The sequence below is a fragment of the Myotis myotis genome, unplaced genomic scaffold (assembly GCF_014108235.1).
Source record: "Myotis myotis isolate mMyoMyo1 unplaced genomic scaffold, mMyoMyo1.p scaffold_m19_p_11, whole genome shotgun sequence".
NCBI classification, from domain to species: domain Eukaryota; kingdom Metazoa; phylum Chordata; class Mammalia; order Chiroptera; family Vespertilionidae; genus Myotis; species Myotis myotis.
The window spans coordinates 11897675-11920586 of record NW_023416315.1 but is presented as its reverse complement, the minus strand read 5'-3'; the positions used below and the strand labels follow the sequence as shown (position 1 = coordinate 11920586).

Genomic DNA, 22912 nt, shown 5'->3' with positions numbered 1-22912 from the left:
GGGCGTTGTGTTTGCCAGCTGAGGGGGCAGGTTTTCTACAGATCGCCGGTTAGCGTGCTCAGAGCCAGAGGCTGGGGAAGCCAGGCTGTGGCCACATCCCTCACGTGGCATTGGATGTGGGGCTGGGGGCGGGGAGGGGGCGTTATAAAGCTGTGGTTCAGACCGAAGGCTTTGACCTCAAAACTACAGTCTTCTCTCCCTTGAGAGATCTCAGGGGTATTGTTTAAAAACTCTCCGGGCCTCACCCAAGAAGTCGAAACACTCGCAGTTATGTCAGTGATTTTCAACCGGTGTGCCCTCACTTTTAAAACACGTAGCACCTGACTACTTAGGGGCACTGACCTCTTTTCCCTTAGATTGTCAAATTTTTTTTTTTTAAATGACAACAGCGAACACAACAACAGTGGTCCAGCGTGAATGAATAAACACTATAGTTAATTTCTGGCGAGTTGCAGAATTTTATGAGTTTGCGTGTGCCATGAGATGGAAAAGGTCGAAAACCGATGCATTGTGGTGTGAAGATGAAGAGCGGGAATGCCTGGAGAGTGCTCAGATTCCCTCGCCGGACACAATCAGGAGCTTGTCAGACAAAGGTCGGTCTCGCCCGTGTATTTATCTCGCCTTCCCAGCAGATCGCATTGCAATTGCCCACACTTTTTATCCCCGCCCCCCACTGATTCCCGTAGCCACAAAGCACTACGCTCCTTACGACAGTGTCGCACGCCGAGCCTGAAGGAAACGGCTGTTCCCGTGGGTCCGGCCGCGCTGGCCAATCGCGCGGCTCCCAGCCAATGACGTCACCGCGCTCGTGCATGCGCAGGGCGGGGAGACCTTGGCGAGGCGGCGGAGGGGCTTGGCGGAGGTGAAAGCGGTGGCGGAAGGAAAAGTACGGCGGCAAAATGCAGAGCTGGAGCCGGGTATACTGTTCCTTGGCCAAGGTGAGGGCCCGCTGGGTGGCGTCGTGCTGAGCCAGAGGCACCGAGGGGCGCGCTGACGGGGCCGAGACGCCGCCTAACCGTTGGGAGCGGGGGAGGCGGGCGGCCTGAGTGGGACCCCCCCTGCCACCCGGCCCCGAACTGGTTCTGTCCCGGCGGCCCCACCCCACCCCGGAGGCTGAGGCCCCGCCGGCTGTCGGACAGTCCGCAGTCACATGCTCTCCGCTCCCAGGCCAGGGCCGTGGGGCATACGGTTGCACAAAGGCCTCTGCACCTTGGAGGAGGAACGTGCCCTTGTGCCTTACGGTCGGTCGGTCTGGCCCGTCCCATCTCCTACCCTTCCCTAACCTCGGCTCCCGGTGGCGCAGCTCTCCGCAGTGGTCAGGTTACCTGGGCGCCAGTCAGACTTGGGGTACCCCAGGAATGCCTCCGAAGTCTCTTCCGTGCTTGCAGCTTTCAGCGGATTCATGTTCTTTGCCGTCTAGGGGCGTATTCTTAATTGCAGCAGGTTGTCGCCGCGACAGCTTTCCCTTTTCATCCTCGTACCCGCACAGCCAGATTGTGTACGTGTGGGGTCGTGGCTGAGTGCTGTGATGGAGACCCCGAGTAGCCTGTGTTCCCCGAAAGTTAACACGCTGGGAGTCAGACACTCCGTGGGGGCCAGGGCCCGGCTGACGCCTAGGCTGCCCTCTGGGCCGCCTTCCTGACCACAGGTGCGAGAATGGCCTCGGAATAGGGAGCATCACGAGGTTCCGTGTAGGTTTTGGCACGGCCGCGGTTTGCCTGCTGTGCTGGGAGGTATTGGGTTTGTTTCTTGGCGCTTCACTCTTTCTAGGAAACAGTAGGCATCCCCATTTAGAGATGGTTGTGGAGATTATGGTGACGTTTGTAAGACTGCAGGAGCTCTTGAAGGCGAATGCGCTACTTGGTACGTTTTCCGAAATCACCGCATCTAATTTTCTGTTTTTAGCTGACGGTTCGGGAACATCTCCATAGATGGTACATGGTAGATTTGAGTTAGGAAGCAGTAGTTACAAGCAAAAGGATTGCCATCACGTAGATTATGCAAATACTGAGGTTAGAGCTTTAAGAACTTTAATATTCACCTGAAAATGGTCCCTGACATAAGTGAGCCATGCTTTCTGAAACTTTAGTAAAAAGTAACACTTGAGTAACGTTTTTTATTAGGCTAAACATGAGCTGTTCGAATATTGACAATACAAAGATAATGTGGTAAGCTGAGGCTGAGGACTTTAAATAATTGCTTTTATCAAAGAAGAGAAATTGGTAAGTAATCTCTGGGTGGCAATGGAAGATACATTAATAAATACATTTGCTTGAAATCATTTTTCATCGACCTTCAGTAGTTCTTTGCTTGCATAATAGGGACATTTTCTTTTTTTCTTCCAGAGAGGCCATTTCAGTCGAATACCTCACGGCCTACAGGGAGTTTCTGTAGTGCCTCTGAGAACTTATGCAGATCAGCCACGTAAGTACTTAGTCAAACAGTTTCCCCTCAAAATTGTTCATAGATTTATTCACTTAAATGTTTTCTGAGCGCCTAGAGTGTTCTAGGTGGTGAACAAGACAAAGGTCTGTTCTTATGAAACTTACAGTCCAGTTCCATGAGATATAAATAATACACAAGTGACATAAATATTTTGGGAAGTGATGGAAGATTAAAGCAGGTAATTGGGAGGAAAAGAGACTATTTTAGATGAGGTGTCAGGCTTTTCTGAGGAGATATGTCTGAGCAAGTGCCCTAGTGAAGTGAGGGAGTGAGAACATTATTTCAGGCAAAGGGTCTCAGGTGAGAATTCGATTGTGAGGTTTAAGGATTTGCAAGAAGGCAGGAGCACAGACCCATAGATTGTAAAATCAGAGAGGTAGGTAGAGATTAAATCATGGAGGGTTTTGTAAGCCAGGCCAAGGAGTTTGGATTTTACTCCAAGTGTGATGGGAAACCACTGAAAGGTTTTGAACTGGGGGGAGGGTGTGATCCTATATAATAAAAGCTTAATATGCTGTGTCCAGTCGACAAGTTGCTATTACGTGCATTGACCACCAGGGGGCAGACGCTTGGACTGGTAGGTTAGCTTCCTGCTGGGGTCCGGCTGACCGGGACTGAGCAAGGTGGGCTGGACACGCCGTGGAGCCCTCCTACGGCTCCTCCCTGGTTGGCCAACCTCCTGCATCCCTCCCTGGCCCCAATCGTGCACCTGTGGGGTCCTTCGGCCTGGCCTGCACCCTCTCACAATCTGGGACCCCTAGGGGGATGTTGGAGAGCCGGTTTGGGCCTGATCCCACAGGCCAGGCCGAGGGACTCCACTGGTGCACGAATTTGTGCACTGGGCCTCTAGTTTTATATATTTACATTTAAAAGTTCATTCTGTCCAGTGGTCAGATTGTGTTGATTATTTAACACTGTTTAGAATGGTGAGATGACTTTTTTCAAATCCTGAATGAAAATCTTGATGGTCTTATTAAAAGCACATTTTAAAGACTAGGAGGATGTGCCTGAAAGGAAGCTGTGGGTTATGAGTATTTTCTTTATACTTTTTTATATTTTTGAAGTTTCTATAAAGGATATGTATTTTATTTTTTTAAAGCATTTAAAACAGGAAGCTAATGGGTCTCTGAGTACCAAGGATATTGATTATTTGAAATTAATCTGTTTTGACATTTACTGGACTCACCCATATGATTATAAGTAAGCTTGTACATCATGTCTTAGAGCTTCATTGTACAATCATTAGCTGAGGGAAACTGTGACCATCAGTCTCGCTGTATTCTGTAAAATAACTTTATTCTGTATCCTTAACTGTTATCAAATTGTTATCATTTTGGAGATTTTATTCCTAGAAGAATGAGCAGGGGGAGGATTCTGTCATCAGTAACCAACAGTGTGTAATTTATCCTAGTTTTGAACAGGTCAAGAAATCCTTTAAAAAATACTAATTTGATGGTGGGAAAATAGGTTTGACCATTATTCCCTTTGTCCTTTTTTTTTTTTCTTTCAGTTTTTTTGAGTTATAATTGGCATACACCCTTTGTCTCTTTTGTTAAGTGGGAGTATTACTTATTTTATACGCATACATCAGTAGAAATGCTAGGTTTTTTATTTCCAAAGCATGCAATTAAAGACTTCATGGCTAATTCTGCACTCTTGGAATCATTCAACAAGAAGATTATTCAGTGTCTTCTATTTACCAGGCAGTTGGGAGCAGGAACTTAGATTTTAATGGAATGGGGTAACTGAGCCCTCATGAATCAGTTTAGTGATCTCTCGACATTGAGTAAATGATAAATCCCTTAGTACCTGCATGGATACATGTATAAATCTTTGATTGGATGAAGTAACAAGCATTTTTACTTACATATTTCTATTCATCTGGAGTATTTATTTAATGGCAAGGACTGTGACCCTTTGTTTAGGACTTAAAATGGTATAGTATATAACTCAGTACTTATTTATTTGTTATTTCAACAAATTGAAATGTACTCTGTGCTAGTTGTTTGGGCCAGTTGCTGGAATATAGCATTGAACAAGACAGGCAAGATGCAGCTTTTGTAGTTTCCAATCTATTTGCGGAAGACAAACATCCAACAGATAATTAATTAATTATACTTGTGATAAGGACTCTACAGGCTAAGCATAGGAAGCTATGAAATCTACATATGGATTGGGAATGTTCACAGAATTCTTTCCTAAGGAAATAATTTTGGTATCTGAAAAGGTGGTCGTGGGTGTGGGAGGGGGTGTTCCAGGAAGAAGGAGCAGCATGTTGGAATATTTTGATGTGAGGAACATAGAGCATTTGAGGAACTTGAAAAGGGCCCGTGTGGCTGAAATATGTTGAAAATGTTGGTGAGTTGATTTTTCCAGATTATGAAAGATCCTAACTCTTTAAGTATTTGGAAGTCACTGACATGTTTTAAGCAGGGGAATAATATGATTAGATTTGTTTTTAAAGATCATTCTGGTTGCAGATTGGAGTGTTTATAATAATTCTTTTTCTTTCATCTGTACCAGTGGTTCTCAGCCTTCTGGCCCTTTAAATACAGTTCCTCGTGTTGTGAACCAACAATAAAATTATTTTCGTTGCTACTTCATAACTGTAATGTTACTGTTATCAATCATAATGTAAATATCTGATACGCAGGATGGTATTAGGTGATCCCTGTGAAAGGGTCGTTCGACCGCAAAAGGGGTCGCGACCCACAGGTTGAGAACCGCTGATCTATACTAATAAAAGTGTAATATGATAATTAGACCTGGAGACCTTGCAGATGTCCTTCTGGACAAAGCCATGGTGGTGGGGCCGAGGCAGAGGCAGTTAGGGGTGATCAAGCCAGGAGGGGGGGGGGACAGTTGGGGGTGATCAGGCTGGCAGGGGGGGCAGTTGGGGGCTTGCAGGCCAAAGGGGGGGCAGTTGGGAGCAAGCAGGCTGGCGGGGGGGGGGGGCGGGGGGGCAATCAGGTCAGTGGGGAGGGGAAGTTGGGGGCGAGCAGGCCGGCAGGGGGGGCAGTTGGGGGCTATCAGGTTGGCGGGGGTGGGCAGTTGGGGTAAAGCAGGCCAGCGGGCGGGGGTTCTGGTTGGGGGTGAGAAGGCCGGTGGGGGGGGGGGGGGCGCGAGCAGGCTGGCAGGCAGAGTGGTTAGGGGCAATCAGGTAGGCAGGCAGGTGAGCAGTTAGGAGCCGGCTGTCCCGGATTGTGAGAGAGATGTCTGACTGCCGGTTCCCTCAGGTGGTCATTCCACTGGGAGTTTGACCACTCACTATGACATGGTCTGACCACCAGGATGCAGGCCAGGCTGAGGGACCCCCCCCACCCCCACCCTCCCGCGTGCACTAATATTGTGCACTGGGCCACTAGTTAGACTGTAAGAACCGTGGCTATGTAGTTTATAGGCAGGCCAAGAGCTTAGAGTACTGTTTGTAATGTGAAATGCATGCTGTCAGGACTTATTTCAAGGTAGCTGGGATAGAATATAGGTAGGTGAACCAGCTTAATTCCGTGGGCGTACACTATCAGTAATTCACTGTTGCTCAAGCTTCAACTGCTTGGTATTAGTGGGTAAGCAGAATGTGATGGAAGATGAGGCTGGAGAAATAGTTCCTGAAGAAATTTGTATGCTGTATTTAGGAACTTGGACCTTATCCAACAAGAGACAGGGAAACTAATGAAAAAGTAGGAGAATAAGGTCCAAATTGGGTTTTAGCAGGGAGTAACACTGGAATAGTGGTGTGTGGGGTGTTATGGATGGTGGGAATGACAGTGGAGGCTCCGAGACTAAAGTTGGGAGGTGGACCTAAGAAGGGAAGAAACATTTATTGTAATAAGCCTGGCATCCTCCAAGGGTCTTGACATGCATTATCTCTGATCTTACAAGCCTGGGATGCTGGTATTAACTGTCATTATTAGCCCTATGTTACATCAAAACCCAGAGAGATTAAATAATCTGCCTAAGAAATTAAGAGGTGGTAGAGCTCATATTTGAACTTCAGTTTACTTCAAATCCTTTTTTTCATTTACTGTATTTCTCCTTTATTGTCGAGGCGGTTGTAGGGTTTTGATCGGAAAATGAAGTATAGAATTCAGGATTTTAGAGCAATTTTGGGTGGTGACAAGTATAGACTGAAATAGACTAAAGATTAAGGGCATTGGCAATTTAAAAACAGAAACCCTCCCTCTGCAATACAACAACAAATTAACCTTACCAAGTTGCTTTATACTCATTTAGTGAATTTGGTAATTAATGTTTACTGCCTTATGATATCTCTTTCTATTTCTATTTTCTTTTTAAAAATAATTTTGATTTATCTACACTTTGATATGTGCCTGTTTCTCCTAATTATAATGTAAGGTTATTGAAGGTAGTGATGTTTTCACATAGGGTAGACATTTATAACTATTTATTGATTTCTTTCTGAAAGTGAAGAAGCTTCCTTGCTTTAGCCGGTTTGGCTCAGTGGATAGAGTTGGGGGGGGTGATGGTGGAGCAGGTGAGCAGGTGGCGCCAGGCCAAGGCGGAGCAATTGCCCCACTGATCGCCCTGCAGAGGGTGACCAGTGGGGAAGCGGGGCGCTGCCTGGCTCCCAGGCACTGAGGGAGCCCAGCAGCCCAGCCTCAATCGATCGATCGTCCCACAGATAGCGGGGGACCCGGCCCCTACCGATCACTCTGCAGAGGGTGACCAGTGGCTGGCAGGCCCTGATCACCTGTCACCGGCTCCCCGGGGGTGGGGGTGATGGGGATGGAGGTGAGAATGTGGGGTGTCTGCCAAGCTTGCTCTCATTGCTCCTGCTACCCTCCCCCGGGACGCCAGGGCTAGCGTGCTAGGGAAGTCCCCGCACTAAGGTGCTGGGCACCAGCGAGGAGCCCGCCCCGCACCCGCGCGGCCTCTTCTGGGTGAGCTGGACCGCAGCTGCCGGGTCTGCAGGGGCTGGTCAGGCTCCCCGTCAGTTCGCGCAGGAGCCGGTCTGGGTGGTCGGCTGGGAGAGAGCGTGCTGCCCCAGTCGGCTTCCTGTGCGACGCTGCTGGGCGGCCCAGAGGCTTACGCTGTGCCCTGGCCCACGGAGTCTGGCCGCACTCACTGCATCTCTGCATGGGGACTCGGGCACCGTGACTCAGGCAGAGGGGGGTGCACGGGGGCCCAGGTGCTGCCCAGAGGTCCTCTGGGACCTGCCCTTCCATGCTGGACGCTTGCACTTCTATCACCAGCCAGGCCTAGGGACCACACCTGTACATGAATTTCATGCACTGGGCTTCTAGTTTATTTATAAAATCAAAGAGGTAGAAGAAGTAATTTCGTAGAAGAAATGGACTTAGGAAATAAGTTATAAAGGCAAAGGAAGGAAGGGCTCTTATAGCTTAGAAGTGAGAAAGGTCAAGGGGAGGGGAAGTGGAGGGAGTATGGGGAAGGCATGAGTCTGGAGGAGAGGGGAGGGAGGGAGCTGCTGGCTCCTGTATCCTACGGGTTTTAAGGGTGGAGATCTTGAGACCAGCCATCGCCAACCTTCAGACCTCACGCACACCAGTCCGTGGACCACTGGTTGGCGACCGCTGCTTTAGACTATTCGGCAGCTTTCCAGGTGTGTCTTTACTGGGTCAGGGTCTTCACTGATTGGTTGGTCAGCACAAGGGCAGTGGGTCATTATTGAATGCAAAACCAGACCAGCAAAGCCAAGACTGACCTCAGGACCTGGTCAGCCTTGGCTTTGCTGGTCTGGTTTTGCTGCTTTTCTGGGCCTGGGGCTGAAATACAACTGAGACCTACATGTTATCCCTAGGGAAGGAAGGTCAGAGTGTCCAAATTGCAGGACCACTGATATGCTCGGGTAGGAAAGGTCACCCTGAGGACCGTGTCCCACCCTGCAGTTGTCCTTTGCTAGAATTGATAGCTAATCAGTTAATCTTCCAACACAGGTTCTATGATTCTGTTCAGGGCCAGCTAAGGTTTTTTGAATGATCATAGCACTCCTACCCCCTCAGGGTTGTATGTTTTGTAGGAGAAGGGGATGGTAAGACATTAAAATTGCCTTCTTTGTAGGTCAAAATATAGCTACAATGTAGGGAATGCTTTTTATTTATCTTCCAGGTCTATTCTAACCTGTGACATACATTATTCTGTGTTCTGACCCTATGAGGTAGATATTTTGTGGTCTTTATTTTGCAGATGAGGAAAATAGCTAGTAATTCTAAAGCTTGATATTGCTCATGGGGATTTTAGTTTATGATCCTTGAAACTGAGGAAAGGCATAGTATTGAGTAGTGGAAAGACCATTGGAAGTAGAGACAAAAAGCTTAATTTTGTCTCTGTCCCTTGCTTGCTAGATGATTTTGGGCAATTGACTTCTGAACCTTGTGCTTCTTTGTCTGTGAAGTGTTAGATATATGTCATCCTTACCTTCCTCATAGGAAGTTCTGAGAGTTAATATATGTGAAAGCATGTTATTAAAAAAAATAAAAACTGCTAAGTGCTACAGTAATTGGGGTTGTAAGATTAGTGGAAGGGGAGAAGGGAGGGAGACTCTCCTAACTTTTAAAAGTTGGATTGAGGAGAATGGGGATAATTGGACTTACTTTGTACATTTGTATTACAATTATTAAATTCCTACGGCTGCTGCTCAGAGTTAATTCTTAATTTTTTATCTTTATTTGGTAAATATCCAGAAAAGTTAATTGAATGCTCTGGTTAGCTTATTATCTTAAACTATGTAAAAATTTTCAGTATTCAAATTCAGTTTAAAACATTTGCTATGTGTTATAGGAAAGCTGATTCTCTCTTCCCTGATATCTCAGAAGTTAAGAACCTGAAAGGGATAATCAGTCTTATATTTATTGACAGTACTAAGGTATTACCTTATTCAATCCTAACATCAATAATTTAAGGCACTGTTGTTTATTACAGAAAAATTAAGTCACTTGGTCACACAATTAATAAGTGTCAGAGCTGAGATTCGAAGACAGTTATGTCAGATTCCAAAGTTCAGGCTCTTTACATAGATGTGTGTATTCCAGTGTCACTTAATGCCGGCTCATTATCATGAAATAAAAGTGTGGAATTTAGCAAAGTCAGTAGATACAAAATTCATAATGAACAAATGGAAAATGAAATATAAAAATCTATGCTATTTTCAGTTACATCAAGGAACACCAAGTACCTGGGAATAAAATAGTACTGTGTAGAAAATGCTGATTATTTATACTTTCTTGGAGGTTTAAAATATCAGGTTGTTGTTTTTTTATGCACTGATTTTGGTCAACATTAAGCAATTTACTGTTTTATATCAATTTGCTTTTATTGTAGTTGAAGCTGATGTAACAGTGGTAGGTTCTGGTCCTGGAGGATACGTTGCTGCTATTAAAGCTGCCCAGTTAGGCTTCAAGGTAAGGGTTATACTAAAACTGGGTTTTGATTCATTTTTATTTGGGAATAGTCGATCATATTCACAAAATACTTTGCAGCCCAAATGGCATGGCTCAGTGGTTGAGCGTCGACTTGTGAATCAGGAGGTCATGGTTCACTTCCCCGTCAGGGTCCATGCCTGGGTTGTGAGCTCAATCCCCTGTATGGGGCGTATAGGAGGCAGCCGATCAATGATTCTCTCTCATTATTAATGTTTCTATCTATCTCTCTCTCTCCCTTCCTCTCTGAAATCAATAAAAATATTTTTTTAAAAACTTTCCAGGTAGCTAATAATGGTAAATAATTTCTTAATTCTGTACATTATTTTTAACCTGAGACTAATGGAGAGAGGGTTCATTAGTTGGAGTATTCTCATGAGGGCTGGAAAGTGAAGTCCATTATTTTTTCCCTTCCCCCAATACTTTTCATTTTGGCTTTTAATCACGCTTTGAAAGATACAGTAATAGAGCTAGAAGCATGTATTTAGTAATATTAAACAAAAATGTCTCTAAGAATAATTCACTTCTGGTGGGTTAGCTTGAGTTTGGTATTCAAATGATAAGTTATAAAAGAATATATTTTATTCTCACAAACACAGCTTGAGTAGCTTGTTTTGTAGAAGGAGGAAGAGAGATATACTTGGAATTTTAGGAAAATGGAACATTGCAGCTTATATGCTGTTAAATACGTAATGTGTTTTTTTTGGTTGTAGACAGTCTGCATTGAGAAAAATGAAACACTTGGTGGAACATGCTTGAATGTTGGTTGTATTCCTTCTAAGGTGAGCATACATTTTTGTACAGAGCAGAAATTTTCTTCATTGGCCACCAATTAGATATGTTTAGACTAGAATATTAGTCATTAAAAAATAAACAGTCCATGGGTGATAAAAACCACTTTTTTTAGTTGTAAATTTAGAGTGCTGTTACCAGTCTGCCATACATTCTTGAAATAGCTTCCTTGTCTCAGAATACCTAGCCTTTCCAATCAATCAGGCTTAAGTTACTTTTTTTTCCTCTTTAGCTTTCCTTTACCAATGAAACAGATAGTAGGTAGTAAATTCTTTTAGTTACTTTATGTATTTAGTAAACAAGCCTGTACTTTTCATGTCATGAAACGGAGCAAACACCCTGAAATGTGTATTTAATGCCTTTGCTTCTAAAGAAAGTAATTTGTTTTTTATTCTTATTTGTTAAACATTTTTCATGTCATTATTGTTTGTCTTAGATTAATTATAGAAATTGACTTGGTGTACTACTTCTTGTACAGACTGTCATTTCATAAGTGCTTTTTTATTCTGCTTTTGAAATTTTGATAATTTTGTCTTATATCCTTTAGGCTTTATTAAATAACTCTCATTATTACCACATGGCCCATGGAAAAGATTTTGCATCTAGGGGAATTGAAGGTAAGTATACTTTCCATATTTAGTGATATTAGCAACCATACATGACTTTTCTGACTAAAGACTTATGTGTGTTCGATACATGTGTAATAAATGTTTAGGGAGGGAAGAGTGAGAAAAAGATCTAAAAAAATATAGAAAGATTTACTTATGAAAGACGGCTTAATCCAGATATCTGCAATGACATCTTCTGTTCCTCTGTTAACTTTTGCAAGCAGCCCATTCAGTATGTGTGTGAATAAGTGTGTGTGTGAAGAGTCAGTTTTCATTTTTCTGAAACCTGGAAGTCACGGTGGTGGCCGCTGGATTCCTGAGTGCTATGGGCAGGTGAAAGAAGAAAGGTCTACCTTAATTGTTAGTATTGGAAGAGCAGAGGAGAGGGAGGGATGGTGGCATAGTGGAAAAGGACATTTCATAAAATTTTAATGTGGTTTTTCTTCTGCCATTGTTTTGGGTCTGTTATTTCATTCTTTCTCTCCAATTATTGTTGTTGACAGATACATCAAAAGGGTAGTCTGTTTTAGAAAGGGCTTAAACACACATTGGAGGACTGTTTTTTCCTTCGTTTCTTTGTAGCAGTAGGCTTTTGAAAGAATGGGATATAACATAGGCAATCCCTTGGGTTTAGAGGTGGTGAATATACATTAGAGCAAATACTGTATTAAACTAGATGAAAAGTGGAATCAAAACCCATTTTCCTTACCCACTAAGAAAAGAAGAGACAGGGTTAGTCAAGAGACGTGCATTGTAGACAAAGATTCATGTTCTAGCTCTGTGACCTTAGGTAAATCAAATCTCTCAGGGTCTTTGCTTTCTCATCTCTAGTATATGTTGGTTGCATGAGCTCATTTTAAAGATAGCCTTCTAAAGTTCTATGAGTTGAGCTTCTCTTTATCCTCTTACATTGTTGCTTTTCAGAGTTCTCTTCCGAATTAAATGAGTGATTGAACTTTTATATTAAGCTATCTATATTTGAAGTTTTCTCGTGTATGTTTTTATTAGTTTTTGTTTCATGAAATTTAGCATTTCCTTTTATTTAGAACTAGAGGCCCAGTGCTTGAGATTTGTTCCCTGGAGGTGGGGGGTGGGGGGGTCCCTGTGCCCGGCCTGTGCCCTCTCGCAGTCCAGGAGCCCTCAGGGGATGTCCACCTCCTGGCTTAGGCCCAATACCTCTTGCAGTCTGTGGCTCTCACGGTCCAGAACCCCTTGCTCCTTACCGCCTGCCTACTCACCAGCTGTGAGCCCAGCTTCTGGCTGACCAGTGTTCCCCCTGTGGGAGTGCACTGACCAGCAGGGGACAGCTTCTGCATTGAGCATCTGCCCCTTAGTGGCCAGTGCGCGTCATAATGACTGGTCGTTCTGCCGTTCAGTCGATTTGCATATTAAGCTTATAGGATTTCAGGTAATGTTTTCCTATGCCATTTCGACTTAAATCTCTTCCAGACTTATGATGATCATAAGGTGTTTGGAGAATATGTTGTCACAGTGGGAAATATTTTATTTTGGACTGCATTTTCCCCAAAGGCAGATTTTTTTATAGTATTTGATAAGTTATGTTACTATGATATGATGCTGTTAGCCTTTTGCCAGCTAGGACTATTATATCAGTTATTAAATTTTAAAATGTTAATACTGCCTTACATACAGTTTTATAAGCATTAGGTTGAAGTTTTCCATACCATGATTAGTGAAAAATATCATATGTTGCTTCAAAATTTAGCTAAGTACTAAAGATTTATTTAACAAATTACAGTGTCTGAAGTACGCTTGAATTTAGAGAAGATGATGGAGCAGAAGAGTACTGCAGTAAAAGCTTTAACAGGTGGAATTGCCCACTTATTTAAACAGAACAAGGTCAGTGTGTTGAATATCGCATTTTTGCTTTATTTTATATACACATTAAACATTGCTTTATGCTGACAGAGTGATACTATTAGAACTTGGCTGCTGGAAGATAGTTACTTAATTTAAAACAATATGCTAACCTGAAATGCATAACAAATTTTTTTCTGCTCCATGTGTAGCATTCCTAAGTAAGGAAGCATTTTGTATTGTATAAATTATTTAATAGAATAATTTTTTGCTGTTAATCATGTTTTTTTGTCAAAAAATTTATTTTAAACTTTGTGAATTTATATATATTTTATAAAGGTTGTTCATGTAAATGGATATGGAAAAATAACTGGCAAGAACCAGGTCACTGCTACGAAAGCTGATGGCAGCACTCAAGTTATTGACACAAAGAACATTCTTATAGCCACAGGTTCAGAAGTTACTCCTTTCCCTGGAATCACGGTATTTGTTTCTTACAATTGTCAAAACCTTCCTTTGGAAGTATATTTTATAAACTACCTTATTCATGCTATTTATGAACTTTGAGAGATTTCTTACTGAAATACTGTTTGTTGATAGTCATTCAATTTTGGGAAGTTGCCTGTCTTTATTCTGCAGTGATTTTGACCAGAAATAGAACACTTTACATTAAGATATATTTGAATTCAGTCTTAAGTTAAAGTAGATCATTTTGTTTTGACATGCTGAATGATAAGATTTAAGTATTTTAATTTTTAATTGAGTATATGGTTAGAAGTCAAGATACCTTGAAACAAATAAATGACTTAGTATTTTTAGTGATTATATTGTGTGAGATCACAGTTTATAAATCTCTTAAGTTTTCCAAATAATTTTGATTGTATCTTTTTTTTAAATATAGATTGATGAAGATACAATAGTGTCATCTACAGGTGCTTTATCTTTAAAAAAAGTTCCAGAGAAGATGGTAGTCATTGGTGCAGGAGTAATTGGTGTAGAATTGGTAAGTGATGTCTTTTCTGTCTCATATTATCTCATGGTGTTGGAAGCGACTTAAAGGTCTCCTATTTGATTCTTTGTATAATGTCGCAGACAGATCGGCATTGAAATTTACTTAAATACTTCTAGTTGTAAAGAGTTTTCAAGACAACTTATTGTAATGTAATCGTTAGTCATTAGAACATTCTCTTTTATTTTGAGATTTGTTTCCCTGTATCTTCCACCCTTCCTATTTCCTAAAATTTGACTAATTGTTAAAAAATCTTGACAATCCTTCAGCCATTTAAATCTGACAGCCCTTCAGGCCATTCAGCCTTTGAGAAGGCAGCTCTTATTCTGAGAAAATTGTATTTCAGACAAAGACTGTGACTTACATGATCTGGCTCTTTCCTTCCTCTCCATCCTCATCTCAGTCCCTCTACACTTCCGTGTTAGAAATGTCAAACTACTTGCAGTTCTCTGAATACCATGAAGTTTCATACCTTCTGCATTGTTCTCCCTTTTGTCCATCTGGCAACTTTCTTATATTTCTAGTGATCTCTTCCCTCAGTTTCAGTTTTCTTTTCCATGGCCGTTTTACTTTGTAATCATCAAGAATTGCTTTACTTCTAAAAATCACAAATTAGACATTTTATTCTCTAACCATAACCTCCTTTCCTCTCTTACTCTGCTATTCCTAGTAAACAGGCATTTTGACTCTATCAGGTTTTCTAGTCCATAGATCCCTCTTCATTTTTGCTATCTTCCCTTTCCTGTTTTGACTGCTTTCAAGCTCAGCTTAAGATTCCATAGTATATCACTTTAACTATTTCTTACAGCTGTTCTTGAGTCCTTTGCCTTTCTGTCATACCTGCTTGACAAAACTCTGGTCCTGCCTTCTTTATGCTATATCCAGGCTATTGACTACACCAGGAGAAAAACACAAACCCTGCAGATTAATGCTTGTATAAATTCTTGGTCATAAATCTCAAATCTCAATAGGATTAAACCTGCTGACAATCCCCATTATTGTCCTAGTTGGTACACTTTCCTGTTTCATTTCTCACTTGTCTCAAACTGTTGCCAGTATACTGTCTTTCCCTGCCTGCAGATGACCTTGTCCTCTAAATCTATCTACCTAATAATAGACAAACATGTAAATTGACCATACCTTCACTACGCTAACCAGCCAATCAGGAGTATGCAAATTACCCCAACAAAGATGGTGGTTAATTTGCATACATAGACTCCAAGCGGCAGAGCAAAGCCTGATGGCCCTGGGGCTGGAGCAACAAAGCCTGACGGCCCCAGGGCCGGCTCCAGCCAGAGCCTGGCCAGAGCGAAGGCCTGGGTCCCGAGTGCCAGAGGCAAACCAGTGCCAGCAGCCAAGGGAAGGGAAGGCCTATTGCACGAATCTCTTCATGCAACAGGCCTCTAGTATATATATAAAAGCCTAAGCAACCATTACGACTGGTCGACCAGTTGCTATGATGTGCACTGACGACCAGGGGGCAGATGCTCAATGCAGGAGCTGCCCTCTGGTGATCAATGCGCTCCCATAGCCAACCTCCTGCAGCCAGCCAACCTCCCACCGTCTCTCCCCCCAGCCAGTGCCCCCAGTCGGCCCCGATCGGGACTGGGTGAGACAGCCCCAATTGGCCAGGCCGAGGGATCCCACCTGTGCATGAATTTGTGCACCGGGCCTCTAGTATCACATAAAAGAGAAAGAAACCATCAGATGAAAACTCCCTTAATTTGATAACCCAGATTTGAAAAATGTTTTTATCTATTGTTACACCAATTCTCTTGATCTTCTATAACTGGAAATGCAATTTTTCCTAACATGGAGCCCTTCACCTCTGCTTAGTATTGCATCATCTCCTGCCTTCTCAGGATCTTGGCTTTGTGATTTTTATTTGTGCGTTTTTTAAATCTTCAAACTATCCCCTCTTGCTTCCTTCCTATTTACGTCTAAACATCCCTCTCTGTGGGCACCTATGTGCCATTTACACATGCTCAGATGCATTTGCACTCAGACACAGGCTGTGTACATATAAATAAACCTCTCTTGATCCCACATCCTCCTGCAGTTATTAATCTCCCTCTCACCTTTTCACAGCCAAACTTCTTTGAAAGAGTTGTCCATACTCTATTTCACCAACTCCACTCACTCCTTAAGTCCATGGCTTCTGGTGCCATCGAATTGCTCTTGACAGGACATGAATGGATTTGTTACTTAGTCTAGTGAACTGTTTTCTTCACTGTTGTATTTGGTAGCAGCAGTGCCGATTTTCTTGTGTTTGAAACTCTTCCCCTAGCTTCTCTGATTCTACATCTGTTGGCTTTCTGTCCATCCTTTGAACTGACTTCTTTATTTTCTATGCAGCTTTCCCTTTCTCAGTCTTCCCTTGAATTGTTAATATTACTCTGGATTCTGTCTCAGGGTTCTATTCCAAACCCTTTTTTGTCTTTCCATAGAACATTCCCTTCACTCCTGTATCAGTTACCTAAGGACTTATAAATATTTGCAACCTAATTTTTTCTCCTTGCCTCTAAACTTTATATCTGAATGCCTGTCAGCAGGTCCTCATTTCAGAAATGTGTAACTTACCCTTAACCTTACCCTCCTTCTTCTTCCACCCTAAACAAGCAAAACAAAACCTTTTTTAAAATTTCCCATCTCAACAAGTGGTACTGCCATCCCTCTAGAGACCTAAGCAAGAAGTTTGGGAATTATACATGACTTCTCCCATGCCTTCGTGCTCCATATTGAGTTACTGGCTCCTAATGCGATACTACCTAGTAGAGATCTCATGAATATATGCTCTTCTTTTTCTTTTTTATCCTCACCCGAGGATATATTTCTATTGAATTTTAGAGGGAGAGGATGAGAGACAGAGAGAGAGGGAGAGAGAGAAACATGGTCTGTTGCCTCATGCACATACCCTGACCAGGGGTTGAACCTGCAACCTTTTTGGTGTATGGGACAATGCTCCAACCAACTGAGCCACCCAGCCAGGACTATCCTCTATTCACGTACTTACTTAGAGTCCCTGTTCAGGGCAGCATCATGTCTTGTCCTGGTCTTTCTGGTTTCTTTCATCTTTTTCTAATCTGTATTCCCCTGTTAGGTGTCTCAGCTCTAGATTTTTGTTTTGTGGTTACCATTAAGTTTATGTAAAAATGTTTCATACATACAGTAGTCCTTTTCCTTCTAATTGCATCTTAATCTTTATTCACCTGTACAAGTTCAGTCCTTTCCCCCTTTCCTTTTATGTTTTTGTTGTCATAAATTTTCCCTTTTTGTGCTGTGCGTTTGTTTCCAAATTGCAGAAGTTTTATAGTCCTTTAAAAATCCACCCCTTTAATCTTTATGTTAAAATTAGGTGTTTAATATTGTATTCTGAAATAGAGTTGTAATTTCCTGCTTCTATCTGGCATCTTAAAGTTTTCTATACTTTTTTTTGTTTGTTTCAGGTAAAAGAGCTTTCAACAAAGAGCTAGCTCCTTATACTGTAGGTCTTTTTTTAAATTGTTTTATTGCTTAAAGTATTACAAAGAGTATTACATATGTCTCCTTTTTTTCCTGCCCTTAACAATCCCCCGGCCTCCCCTACCCCCCAGTGTCTTATGTCCATTGGTTATGCTTATATGCATGCATACAAGTCCTTCGGTTGATATCTTACCCCCCACCCCCCACCCCCTGCCCCTCAACCCTCCCCGGCTTTCCCGCTGTAGTTTGACAGTCTGTTCGAGGCAGCTCTGCCTCTGTATCTATTTTTATTCATAAGTTTATAATGGTCTTTATTATCCATGAGTGAGTGAGATCATGTGGTGTTTTTCCTTCATTGACTGGCTTATGTCACTTTATACTGTAGGTTTTTGGTAAATTCCCTCTGGTTTGGTTTGCTTGGGATAGCCTTTATTTGTCCTCCAGATCTAAAGGATAACTTTGCTGGGCATCTTATTCTTGGCTTGAGGTTTCTTTCTTTCTATATTTGAATAATTCATTCCATTCTCTCCTGGTTTGTAGGTTTCTGTTGAAAAATCTAGATAATATGCAAACCGACCAGACAGTGGAGCGACTGGTTGGCTATGATGTGCACTGACTACTGGGGGCACTCAATCCAAGAGCTACCCCCAACCCGTAGGCCTCAATTCGGGCCTGCCAGTCAACCTCTCGGTTCCTCCCCCCGGCCAGCAGACTCTGATCGCCCAGTGGGGAACCAGGAACCCGGAGGAGGGGTGTGGTGGCTGACATGTGCAGCGCCGGGGCCGCATCGCTCCACAGGTCATACCACACACAGAGAGTGACTGGTGGTGGTGGTGGCGGCGGCAGCGGCAGGGGATGGGGCCGGCTGCCGGCAGCTGGGGAAGATTGGCCCTGATTGCAGGCCAGGCCTAGGGACTCTACCTGTGCACAAATTTGGTGCACTGAGCCTCTAGTTCATAATAATTTAATGTGGTTTCCTTTGTAGGTTGCAGTCTTTTTTCCCCTGGCTGCCTTAAAAATTTTGTCGTTAACTTTTGACAGTTTTTATATAATGTGTCCTGGAGAAGGCCTTTTTGCATTGAGATAATTAGGTGTTCTTTTAGCTTGTTGAATTGGAGGGTCCAGCTCTTTCCATAGATAGGTTTGGGGAGTTCTTATTGTTTGTTTGGATAGGCTCGCTGTTTCCTTCTCCCTCGATTCTCCTTCTGGTATACCTATTATTCTTATGTTGATCTTTTTAATGGAGTCAGGTAGTTCTCATATTGCTCTTTGATTTTTTTTTTAAACTTTCACTTCTCTCTCTTCTTCCACCTGAGTCATTTCTAGGTTTCTGTCTTCAAGCTTGCTAATTCTCTCTTCCATCTGGTCTGTTGTTTTCCAGGCTAAAACATTTTTTTATTTTATTTTTTTAAAAATAAATCTTCATTGTTCAGATTATTACAGTCGTTCCGCTTTTTCCCACCATAGCTCCCCTCCACCCAGTTCCCACCCCCCCTACCCTTACCCCCACCTCCCGTCCTCATCCATATGTGTGATTTTTGTCCAATCTCTTCCCGCACGCCCCCACACCCCTTTCCCCCCAAGAATTGTCAGTCCACTCCCTTTCTATGCCCCTGTTTCTATTTTATTCACCAGTTTATTCTGTTCGTCAGATTTTTTTATTCACTTGATTTTTAGATTCACTTCTTGATAGATATGTATTTGTTGTTCATAATTTTTATCTTTACCTTTTTCTTCTTCTTCCTCTTCTTAAAGGATACCTTTCAGCATTTCATATAATACTGGTTTGTTGGTGTTGAACTCTTTTACCTTTTTCTTATCTGTGAAGCTCTTTATCTGACCTTCAATTCTGAATGATAGCTTTGCTGGATAAAGTAATCTTGGTTGTAGGTTCTTGGTATTCATCACTTTGAATATTTCTTGCCATTTCCTTCTGGCCTGCAAAGTTTCTTTTGAGAAATCAGCTGACAATTGTATGAGTACTCCCTTGTAGGTAACTGTTTTTCTCTTGCTGCTTTTAAGATTCTCTCTTTATCTTTTGCTCTTGGCATTTTAATTATGATGTGTCTTGCTGTGGTCCTCTTTGGATTCCTTTTGTTTGGGGTTCTCTGCGCTTCTTGGACTTGTAAGTCTATTTCTTTCACCAGGTGGGGGCAGTTTTCTGTCATTACTTCTTCAAATATGTTTTCATTATCTTGCTCTCTCTCTTCTTCTGGCACCCTTATAGTTTGGATGTTGGTACGCTTGAAGCTGTCCCAGAGGCTCCTTACACTATCTTCATATTTTTGGATTTTTTTTTCTTTTTGTTTTTCCAGTTAGGTGTTTTTTGCTTCTTTGTATTTCAAATCTTTGACTTGACTCTTGGGATCCTCTTGTCTGCTGTTTGATCTTTGTATATTATTCTTTATTTCAGTCAGTGTATGCTTAATAATTTTTCACTGGTCCTTTTTCATATCCTTGAGGGTTTTACTAAATTTATCGGTGGTTTCTAGAAAATTCTTGAGTAACCTTATAACCATGGTTTTGAACTCTATATCCAGTAGTTTCCTTTCCTCCATTTCTGTCATTTGTGACTTCTTTGTCTCCGCATTTTGGCTGCATGCCTGTGTTGATAGAGTGGCTTTGTGTGCTAGGTGTCCTATAGGGCCCAGTGGCTCAGCCTCCCCAATTTCCTGAGGTGGACACTCTTGATGCACCCCTTTGTGGGGTTTGTGCACAGTCTTGTTGTAGTTAAGCCTTGATTGTTGTTGGTATCACTGGGAGGAATTGACTTCCAGGCCAATTGGCTGTGAGAATCAGCTGTGTCTATGGTGGGATAACTTCTGTGCTGGAGACACCCTTCTGGGTTAAGACTTGCTTCAGTGGGGCTTTGGTGCTCACTGAGTCTGCCCCGAGTGTGTCCCTAATGGATCTGAGGAGTTGTAATCTGGATGGTCCCACTCTGACCACTGGGTACACTGGCTTTTGGATCTCTAAGGGGGTGCTAATTTAGCCTCTGCATGAGGCTACCAAGCAGGAGCTACACAGAGATCTGCAGATTCCACTTTGTTTGGGGTATGGAGGTGCCAGATGAGGCTCAGTTGTGAAGCAGTGCAAGCTGCTGTGGGGCCTTGGGCCTTCTTTTGTATGGTCTGGTTTTCCCTGACCCAGCTGCAGTTTGTTAGGTAATTTTCAGATTGCAAAGGGCCAGGTCATTCATATGCAGAAGCCTCTGCGCACAGCTTGGGTGGAGTGGGGTCTCAGGGAATCAACAGGGCAGAGCAAACAGCTATGGCTGATCCTCAGTCCTACCCTAAGGGGCCCCAAGTCTCAGTGTCCCGGTAATTGCTGCAAGCACCTCCGAGAGAAAGCCGCCCTCGAGTTCTGCCCAATGCCAGACAGTCCAGTTTCTCCCCGTATGAGTCTGGGTCCCCAGAGACTCAGCCGGAACTGGAGTTCAGAGCAGTTGGGAGCGTGTGTCTCCCTCCCGATTGAAAAAGACAACCGCATCCTCAGTTGCCAGCCCTTTCCGCACGTGACTCCGTACCTCTGCACTTCTGCACCTTCTCTGAATCTCAGTGTGCTTTTCTCTTAGAATTTCCACTCAGCCAGCCTTCCTGTGGTTCTGGATGATGTCCATTTTGTCTTTTAGTTGTATTTTTGAAGTGGTTGTGCAAGGCAGCAATTTCAGGTGTTTACCTATGCCACCATCTTCCAGGCTAAAACATTTTTTGTCTCAGTTATTGAGTTCTTCAGCTCCAGAATTTCTGTTTGGTTATTTTTTACCAGAGGCCCGTTGCACAAATTCATGCACAGGTGGGGTCCCTCTTGGTGGCCTGTAGGGATCGGGCCAAAACCCGCAGTCCAACACCACCTGGAGCACCTACCTGCTACTCCTGCTTACCCCAGCCCCACTGTGCCTGCTGTGGGCTTGTGCCAATCAGTCCCGATCACAAGAGGCTCGTGCTGCCACAGCAGCGCTCGCCAGCCATGAGCCCTGCATCTGACACCCTCCCAAGGGGAGTGGCCTGTGGGATCAGGCTGAAACTGGCTCTCCGACATTCCCCAAGGGGTCCTGGATCGTGAGAGGGTGCAGTCCAGGCTGAAGGACCCCACTAGTGCATGTTTAGGCCGGGGAGGGACTGCAGGAGAGCTCCAGGGCATGTCCGGCCCATCTTGCTCAATCCTGATTGGCCAGACCCCAGCAGCAAGCTAACCTACCGTTTGGAGCATCTATCCCCTGGTGGTCAGTGCACGTCATAGTGAGCGGTTAAGCAGCCTTACCATATCATTAGCATATTACCCTTTGGTTGGTTGGTTGTCCTGCCATTTGGTCTATTTGCATATTACCCTTTTATTATATAGGACTAGTGGCCTGGTGCATGAAATTCGTGCATGGGGGGGGGTATCCCTCAGCCCAGCCTGCACCCCCTCAAATCTGGGACCCCTTGGGGGATGTCTGATTGCCGGTTTAGGCCCTGTGGGATCAGGCCTAAACCGGCAGTCAGACATCCCTCTCACAGTCTGGGACCACGGGCTCATAACTGCTCACCTGCTTGCCTGCCTGATTGCCCCTAACCCTCTGCCTGCCAGGCTGCTCGTCCCCAACTCCCTGCCCCTCTGCTGGCCTGCTTGCCCCCTATTAGTTGGGGGGTGATCAGGCCCCCCACAACCGCCCCCTCCCCCCCCAACTGGCCTGATCACCCCCAACTGCCATGCTCTTCTGGCCTGATCGCTCCAACTGCCTCTGCCTCAGCCCTGCCACCATGGCTTTGTCCAGAAGGTCTCCCGGTCTAATTAGCATATTACCCTTTTATTAGTATAGATCAGGGGTTCTCAACCTGTGGGTCGCGGCCCCTTTGGGGATCAAATGACCCTTTCACAAGAGTCGCCTAAATACATCCTGCATATCAGATATTTACATTACGATTCATAACTAGCAAAATTACAGTTATGAAGTAGCAACAAAAATAATTTATGGTTGGGGGTCACCACAACATGAGGAACTGTATTAAAGGTTCACGGCATCAGGAAGGTTGAGAACCATTGGTATAGATAGTTTCACTCTCTTATTTCAGTACCCCTTTTTTGTTGTTGATTTTATTCCTGAGCTCATTGAAGTGCTTTTCTATGTTTTCTTGTTTCTTACTTAGTTTTTTTCATAACTGCAGTCTTGAATTCTGTCATTTAAATCACAGTCTTCCATGTCTCTGAGTTTGGTTTCTGGGGACTTCTCATTTTCATTCTGACCTACCCTGTTACCTTGATATTTATGGTACTTGATGGATTGCTTCTCTGCCTGGTCATTTGCGGTAGTGAATTTTCTTTTTTAGATACTGTTCTGTTCTTAACAATTTAACAGGTTGAGGTCTGTCTTTTATTGTCCAGTAGATGGTGCT

The 22912-nt window shown here is 43.4% G+C and overlaps 1 protein-coding gene across 2 annotated transcripts in view; it reads left to right on the top strand.

Annotated features, from left to right (window-relative positions):
- Positions 1-790: 790 nt before the first annotated feature.
- DLD (dihydrolipoamide dehydrogenase) overlaps positions 791-22912 on the top strand; it is a 28632-nt gene continuing 6510 nt past the window's right edge. The window contains exons 1-8 of one of the 2 annotated variants that reach the window (XM_036327511.1): positions 791-938; positions 2346-2424; positions 9748-9827; positions 10559-10627; positions 11185-11254; positions 13005-13105; positions 13403-13546; positions 13965-14066. In XM_036327511.1, coding sequence (XP_036183404.1) covers positions 900-938; positions 2346-2424; positions 9748-9827; positions 10559-10627; positions 11185-11254; positions 13005-13105; positions 13403-13546; positions 13965-14066 — 684 coding nt within the window. In that variant the 5' untranslated portion in view covers positions 791-899. The remainder of the gene's footprint in view (positions 939-2345; positions 2425-9747; positions 9828-10558; positions 10628-11184; positions 11255-13004; positions 13106-13402; positions 13547-13964; positions 14067-22912) is intronic. The other variant, XM_036327510.1, reaches the window with a different exon arrangement.